Genomic DNA, 8520 nt, shown 5'->3' on the forward strand with positions numbered 1-8520 from the left:
CACGGAAAGATGGGGAGAGAGGATCTAACAGACAGAGAGCTCTGCTTTCCCTGCAGCGACTCTGATGTTATCTGTCTCCAGCTGCCTCTCTCCCCCTCCCCAGTCCCCACCCCTGCCCCTCCTCCCGCTCCCACTCCGCAGCCAGACATCCTCGTGCTCCCTCCGCCTCTCTCTTTTGCATCAGGGCCTGCATGTAGAGTTAAAAGGTTTTCAGGACTGAAGGCAGAGCCACGGAGGAAGAGGTGGAGGGGGCCCAGTGCCCAGAGGACCGGCAGAGGGGGATCAGAGAGGCACCACCCCCCTCCATGCTGCCCCCTTCTGGGCTGCCGTGTTCCCATTCCAGACTCCTGTGAACGTTCCTCCACATTCATGCGTGTGCAGAGGTGGGGGAGGGGCGAGGGGGAGATGGGGTTGCATGTGCATGTAATCTCCGGAGAGGCAGGCATGTGTCTCCGTCTGAGTCAGCCCATCTGTGTGTCCATCTGTACCTGTAAGTGAAAGTTATCCAACACTGTCGAAGGGAATCAAGGGTGTTCTTTGGTGTCTGTGGGTTATCTGGACGCCTGTGCCCAGCTGTGGGTATGTGCGAGTGTGCACGTGTGTGTGCATGCATCTTGATCTGTCTTTGTGTACTTCCGTCTCTATCCCCAGCCCTGCTCCATGAAGTTTTCTAAGCTAATCGTGGGGGACTGAAGCCTCAGGAGCATTTGAACTCATCTCTCTAAAGGTTCGGAGGCCATAAGGGCATTTGCTCTGGTTCTGCCCATATGCCAGCCAACCCCTAGAGGGGGGTGCAGAGAAGGCAAAAGAGAGTGAGCCGAGACACAGTTGCCCTGGGAGCCGAGGATTGCCCGTCGCAGACTCCAGCAGACCCCTTCTCTGCCCCAGTGCTTTTGCAGGCACTACTGGGCCAATAGATTCTGCAATGGGACTCTGGGTGGGGGGGTTGCGGGGAGATGAGGGCTTAGGGAATCCAGGGATGGCCAAATATTCTGTACGATCTGGCCAGAGAGAGTGCTGCAGGAGGGGTGGGGCGATCTGTGTGTGTTTGTAGGAAAGGTGGGGGGTGGGGGCAGAAAGGCCGCCTGCGCCTGCGGGGGAGAAGGCTTCTTGGCAAACGCCCCAGTTTCCTGCGCTGATCCCTGCTCCCTGCCACTGCTCCCAATTCTGTTGTTTCAATAACATCATTTTTATCCACCCCACAGAGAGACTGTGTCTTAGGAGAGGGAGGCAAGGGGCAGGGCTAGGACATGAGGGGGTGGTAATGGAAAGAGGCTGGGGTCTGGAGACAGCAGGGACTAGATTTGGGGCGCTCCCTCCTCAGGCAGAGGCAGGGCGGTCCCAGAGCCCTGGTCCCCTGATGACAAAGACAAATACATTAAAATTCTTGCCTCGGAGAAGAATGCAGGATAGGGAGAGCATTTCATAATCTGCAATAACAGTAGCTGGGTGGGGGCAGGGGTGGGTAGGGGACTTAGAACCCAGGCAGTGATTCCCAGGGGTCTGGTCACTGGCCACCTGCAGCCTTTAGGAACCCTCAAAGCTCTCCAGATGCCTGTTGAGCACCATCTGGCCTGAGTGTGTGCCCAATCTGGGTATGTCTTTGAGTATGTAGTGTCCACAGTTGGCATTGCCCTGGAAAAACAGCAACTGTGTACAAAATTAATAGGTGCAGGGGCCATGGGCGGCAGCTGGATGCTATTAAAGGCTAGAATGGGAGGGGGCAACATTTGGGCCTTGTGCCCCTCACTCTCTCTCCCTCAGCCACTAGGGGCCCTACCTCTTCTCTAGAGTGCCCCAGCCACCACCACCACCCGCCCCCCCCCCCACCAAAATTCTCTGTACCCAGTACAGGGAATGAGATTGACACAGCTTGGACACCACAGCCATGGAGTTGGGTTCACAGCAAACCTAAGGAAGCAAAACTTCCCTTTGCGCCTAGGGCAATGTTTCTCCATTTCGGTTCTCCACTGGCTCCTCTGACCTTCCCCAGATCTGCCTCCTCTCCTGGGTTAGGCATCTATGGTCTTCTGTCGCATCCCCTTAGTCCTTCAGCTTCGTCTCTATCCACTTGTCCTCACTCTCTTGGGGACTCAATCTTGCCTTGTCTCTGCTCACCAAGGATGTTTATCTCTTTAGGCGGTGGCTTCCCTCCCTCCCAGAGTTCAGGTGCTATCTCCATCCTAAAAGACCAGGAGCTTTCCTCGGAGTGCCTGAAGTTTCTACCACTAGGGAGACCACACCGCCCCCCCCAACGGTTGATGCCACTCTAGCTGGTGGTGACAGGGAGACTGGCCCTTGCTGAGGAATGTCCTGCACCACCTGTCCTTCGGCACTCCTGGGGCACGCGGGGGCGGAGCAGGGACTGCAGCCACAGCCAGTACGCTAGGCTTGATGAATGGAGCTGTCCCTCCTCCCCACGGAGCCTTTGATCCCCCACCACCACCACCTGGGGGGGGGGTGGCAGGGGCATCAAAGACATTTTTGTGGCATTAGAGAATCAGATAAACGCCATCTCACCTGCAGCTGGCTCTTCCACCCCTTCTGGCCCGGGCCAAGTTGGGGAAGCCACGAGAGGCAGGCACCCGCGGACACGCGAGGCCCGGCTGCCCTGAGTTCTGCCTCCACTAATCTCTCGCAAGACTGCAACCTCAGCTCTATCTCTCGCTTACACTTGCGAGCGCTTGAGCGCAGGCCATCAAGAGGTTCCTCTTGCTGTCTAATCTCCCCTTCGCAGCCCTCCACCCCCCCTCCCCGAAAGCGGGCTCGAAGAGGCGGGGTGGCTGGGGGAGCGAGAGCGGAGGCCTGGGGCTTCCTCCTTTCCTGGGGAAAGGCTGAGAAAGGGGCGTGCGGCGCGGAGGCGGGGCCGGTAAGGGGTGACCCCTCCAGAGTCCGCCCGGCAGACGGTAGAGTTCGACACCCCTTCCCGGAGCACCCAGCGCCCCAGGCAGACTTCCTCTCCCGGCCCCCTCTCCAGCATCTCCCTCCGAACCACCGCCCCCACCCCCCCAACTCCCTCATTCCTGGGAAGTTTTCTCTCTTTACAGTCAACAAACCTGTCAAACGTCTCCCTTCCAGCCCGTCCCCCATTCCCCAGCTCCTCTTCACCCCCCCCCCCTTACCCCTCTCCACCCTACTTCCCCGCCCCTCGTTGCCCCCGACTCTGGGAGGCGGCGGGGTCTCCCAGTCCGAGAGAGGCAAAGCGAAGGGGCGAGGCAGGCGGGTCCCGCAGCCACCGGCGCGCTCGGGCCCCGCCCCGGGACCTCGCACCCGCCCTCCGCGGAGCTCCGCGCCTCCAGCCCCGGGGCGCACGGCTCCCTCCCGAGAGTCCCGCCGCCTGACTGTCGCAACTGCCACCCCACGGCCCCCCTGGCCCCCGCCCCCGACCGGGCCCAGCTCCCCTCCCACCCCCGCCCCCGGCTCTGATTTCTTCTCCCGAGCGAGCTCGGCGGGAGACACAGGCGCTGGCTGCCCCGTCCGCTCTCCGCCTCCGCCGCGCCCTCCTCGCCCGCGATGGGCCCCCCCGCCGCCGCCGGAGCCATCGCCTCCCGGCCGCCGCCGCCGCCGTAGCCGCGCTCGCCCTGAAGCCCGCGCCGCCGCGCGCACCGGCTGGCCCCGCAGCCTCGCCCCCTGACCGCACCGGCCCGCGGTAGAGCGCTCACGATGCTGCCGCCCGCGCCCTCCCTCCTCGGGCTGCTGCTGCTGCTGCTCCTGTGTCCCGCGCACGTCGGCGGACTGTGGTGGTGAGTGTTGTGTCGGGCTGGCTGTCCCCGTGTGGCTCCTGAAGCTCAAGGGTGGGGACTTCGGGACTGACTGGCGGGGAGGGGTGGCGGGTGGCTCAGAAACGCGGTCCCGCTGCCTCTGGGCAGTACCTGCGAGCGAGCGGGAACCCAGCCCTAGGGCAGCTGGGGAGGTGCCGGGAGGTGCGTGCCGCTCTCCTGCCAGACACCGCCTGGGCCACTTCTAAACTGCCACTCAGATGTTCCTAAACCCACACCCCTCACATTCTATTCTATTTCCTCCTACCTGGTGCTACACACCCTCCCCACTCTCTTTCAACCCCCTCCGGTTATGCGCTCAATCCAGGTCCTCAAGGAACTGGCACGCGGGTAGGAAAGAGCTACCGGGTAGACAGCGGGAGGATCTGCAGTGAGAGATCCAAAGAAAAGAGTGTGTGAGGAGGGCCCTGGATTTAGGGGAGGAGGACTGGATTTGTGGGAAAGAGAAGAACAAGGTGGTAAGCCACAAAGCAGGGAAGGTCCAACAGCTGTCTCTTCCCCGCCTTACTTTGCTCAACAACCCACCAGCTTCTCGCTGAGAAGCTGAGTGCTACTTCAAAGTGGTAGTGGCGGGGAAAAAACGTAAAGGGAAACTGAGTCAGGACCGCGGTTTTCTCTACATCCTTCCCCCAGAGCAAAGAAGAGGAGGAAAGACAGGAAAGGGACCTAGGCTCCGACCCTTCCAGATGTGGGGGGTCAGAAATGAAAAAAATGCAGCTCGGGAGGTACTGAGAATCGTGAAGGGTCGTGGTGGAAGAGAGGGAGGCCTGGCCAGCCAGGAGATGGGGACGTCTTCCCAGACCTGGCCTCCAGACCGGGCCCTAGCTAGAGCAGACACCTACGCAGCTAAGGTCGCGGGAACTTTGAGCCTTGGGGATGGACAGCAACTGGAAAGGTGGGTGCCGGGTCGAGACCTCTCAGAGATCCGGATCCCGGAGACTTTCTTTTCCTTCCTAGTCTCTCTGGAGCTGCAAAGACCCGCCTGGAATAGATCAGAGTTTAAAGAGGAGGGACTTGGACAATACTGCTGATGCGTCAGCCAATCCTAAGAAAGCAGGGTCTGGTCTATTTGCATAGGGCCATGTCATTGGCTGGATTCCCTATCCTCCGCTCCTCTTCCACCCTCCCCCCCCCCCCATTTGGATGGAGGGGTGGGGCAGGCAGATCCTTCTCCCCCCGGGAGAGCTGGATGCCCACACAGGGAGCTGCTGGCTGCTATCCCTCTTCCGTGATGCGGGAGAGATGTCCCTTGGGGGTGTCAGTGAGGGAGCAAATCGAGGATGACCCAGGTCCCGGCCAGGGAACATGCGTCCTTCGATCCTGGTTTGCTATAATGCTGTGTCAGTTTTGAAATAGACCTGAGATCTAATCTCGGCCGACAATAAGTCTGTGACCTTGGGCAACTCACTTCTCCCTGCGCCTCAACGTCTCAACTTTAAAACTGGGAAACAGTCTCCCTACCTGGTAAGCTAGATAGGAGGATTAGATGGGAGGATCTACAAAATGATCTGACACTGGGAGGTGCTCCATCCATAAGTGTAAGTCTCCTCCTCCACGCTGCGGGTTTTCCAGGCTAGAGTTTGTAGGGGTGAAAAGGATTAATTTAAATTTAAAATTCCAAGAGTCCCAAGCAAAACTTTGTAAAAGAATCTCTGTCTTGTTTCCCAGACACACATTTCTAATTTTGCCCTTTCTCAAGGTATGGGGTCAGAGGTCTCTCCCAGATGGTAGCCGCCCTCCCTCCTCTCCTTTTCCATTTATCCAGCTCATTGTCATCTTTCCAGTTAGAACAGCACATCTTCCACGACACTGTCTTTTTGTCTTTCCTCCCTTGCCTTCTGTGTGTTCCTACTGCACCCCATGCATGGGACAACCATGCCAGTTACTGCGTTTTACTGACAACCGTCCCCTCTGTGGTCTCTCTTCCCTGCTCCGGGAAGTCAGAGCCTTTGTCTTTGGGCCCTGGAGGCTAAAGGTGCTGGGGAAGTATTGTGGAATGTTGCTGAAGTGGTTGCTTCACCTTCCTGGGGCTTGTATTGTGGGGGTTCTTTTGTTCAAGAGGGGCTGGTGGGTGGGTGACAAGCCAGAGGGAGAGAGGTCTGGTCCCTTGGAGACTGACCCTGAAGCTGGGAAGCAGGGAGTGGGGGTGGAGGTGAGGAGGGCAGGTGTAGGAGAACACAGGGGCCTTCATGGCTGCAGCTGCAGAGCAAGCTGGGTGAAGAGTGAGAGGCTGGGGTGATAAGGTGTCCAGCAACTGCCTCGCTCAGATGCTTCCCACAGAGAACCTGCCTCTCCCACCTGCACTGGCCCCCTCACTCTCCTCTGTTTCTGACACTTCATTCCTTTGGTCTGAGCCCAGATTCCTTTCTTGGGATCTTTGACTCTACTTGCTGACACTCTTGTCCTCACCCCATCCTACCATTGCTCTCTGAGATCAGGCTTGGGCTGGTGGGCTGGACCCAGCATCCCTGGTGGCCTAAGGCTCCCGTCACTCTTTGCCCACCCCCCACCCCCACACTGCCCTTTACCCCAGCTTCACTTAGGCTAGTAACTTTATCAGGCTAGGGGCTTCCAGGTCATTCTTTGACCTGCTGGCTGGCCCTCTTTTCCCTGCTTCTCAGAGAATGCTAGCCTGGCTGGGGCTCTAGCAGTAGGCAGGGAAGCAGCAGCTCTGCACACCATCCTGACATGCTAATAGCCTCCAGGGTGGGAACAGAGAGGACCCCAGGAACGCTGAGTGACTGGATTGTCCTGATTAGGAAAGGAGGCTCCTGTAGGGGAATGATCCAGGGCCTGGAATAGGCTCAGGTACCTGGCTCCAGGTTCCAGAGAAGTCTCCCTTCCGCTTCCTTTCCCCCTCCCCCTCATTCCCCCTCCATGCAATGCATGCTTTCTAAACTCTGCCTCCGGCCTCTCTGTCTGTCTCTCTCCCATCTGTAACCATATCTTTGTAAATCACAGAATCCCAGATTCCAGGACATTGGCCAGGCTCTCTTGAGGTCATCTTGTCCAGCCCACTGCCTGCAGGCCATCCAGCATGTGCCCTGGCCCCGACAGATCCCATTTTGAGACCGAGGCAGAGAGAGAAAGTCTGTGGCTTCCTGGTCACCAGTGCCCACCCCACCAGCCTGTCTCTGAGCCCCTCCCACCCTCCCCCAGGAAGTTCTCCTCAATGTCTGACCCATCTTTATTTATGCTCTCAATCAGTGCATGTGGAAAATAGCTCACTCTCACAGAATAGATCAAATCAATCTCCCTTCTCTCTTCCTCTTTCCTCTTTCTGTTTTATATTTTCTATGAAAGAAACCAACCCTCCCCCCTTGTTCCACTAGCAAAAATACCACCCAGTCTCACTCCCTTCCCCCATCTCATCTTGCCTTTCTCCGCTCCCCCCCTCCCCCTCCCCCATTATGGAAAGGAAACAGGAACCAGAGGCCTAGGACAACCTCATCTCTGGCCCCACAGGGAGTCAGGGAAAGGACCCAGGCTTCTTCATGACACCCAGGTTTTCCAGCTGGGATCCCCCCTCCACCCCAGGCTGGGCTTGGCCATCCTCCTCCATCCTGTCTTTATCTGACCCTTTGTGGGCAGTCCTATTCCTGGCCCCCACCAAGCTCCCGGCGGGGTGGGAACTGGGGTGGGGTGGCCACCCAGTACCCCCCTCCAGGCCTCCCGCCTTGGCAGCTTCCCCTGGAGGGAGACAATGGGGCTGTGAGCAGAAAAGGGCAGGGGCAAAAGGAGGCTGGCTCTATCTGGGCCAGAGCATGCCCCAAGCCCACCAGAGCCCTGGCACTGTGACATTTCCTGGAGGGGGGGGCAGCCCCCTCCTGCCCCGTTCTCATCGGAAGCCAGGAGTTGGTGGGGGGAGGTCAGTGGGAAGTTTGATCACCAGGGCCCAGCGAGGGGGATTCCAGAATGTGTACTTTGATGGAGAAATGCAGCTGTGGAGGAGATGAGGCGAGGGCGGGGTGGGGAAGCCGGGGCCGGGGTCAGACTGGCAGCAGCAGGGCGCCTGGCCAGCCGAGCCGGAGGCGCTAGGGAACACAGAAGCCTGTCCCTAGGGACTGGGCAGAGCGCCCTCTAGCCTATGTCTTCCTTCCTGCCGGAGGCGGGGTGGGGCAAGACCTTGGGTGCTTCCCCTGATCCACCTGAGGAGGAGCTGAGGGAGGGAAAAGGTCGCTGGGAGGGAGCTCCGGTTTTCCACCTGGCCTCCAAAGCTGGTTCCTCCAGCTCGAAGCCCTCCATTTAAGCCAGAAATTAGAAATTAGATCTAGAGAGGACTTGGAGATCATCTAGGCCAATCATTTCACTTATGGTTAGAAGTCCAGCAAAGTCCAGGAACTGGAGGGGACTTGCCTCAGGCCATCCAGAATGCAGGCAGTGAGCACTAGGGCTGGGAGTCTACCTCCTGCCGAGTACCTCATCCCTGCGTGCAGTGAGGGGTGGGGGGGGTGCGGTCAGGAAAGGGGTACAGGGCCTTCCACAGGCCCTTTCTGCTCCCCACCCCCACCTTCACATGGGTGCTCCCCACCTCACTATGGGAGAGCAGAAGACACATGACAGATTCTCCTCAGAGAATCCAGTGTGTGTTGCGGGGGGGGGGGGGGCGGTCAATGTGTCCACTCCTTTGCCTCCCACAGCCCTGACCAGTAGGAAGGCCTCTTGACTGGTGACGTTCATCAGGGAAGGGAAAGCCCCTGCCTCTTCCAAGAGCCATGAGAAGGAGAGCAGCGTGAGGAGG

The 8520-nt window shown here is 58.9% G+C and overlaps 1 protein-coding gene across 1 annotated transcript in view; it reads left to right on the plus strand.

Annotated features, from left to right (window-relative positions):
* Positions 1-3571: 3571 nt before the first annotated feature.
* Positions 3572-8520, plus strand: part of WNT6 (Wnt family member 6) — a 13311-nt gene continuing 8362 nt past the window's right edge. Inside the window, exon 1 of the mRNA XM_040476292.1 lies at positions 3572-3743. Within this exon, the coding sequence (XP_040332226.1) occupies positions 3664-3743 (80 nt within the window). The 5' untranslated portion in view covers positions 3572-3663. The remainder of the gene's footprint in view (positions 3744-8520) is intronic.

The sequence above is a fragment of the Herpailurus yagouaroundi genome, unplaced genomic scaffold (genome assembly GCF_014898765.1).
Source record: "Herpailurus yagouaroundi ecotype Mexico unplaced genomic scaffold, PumYag 140, whole genome shotgun sequence".
NCBI classification, from domain to species: domain Eukaryota; kingdom Metazoa; phylum Chordata; class Mammalia; order Carnivora; family Felidae; genus Herpailurus; species Herpailurus yagouaroundi.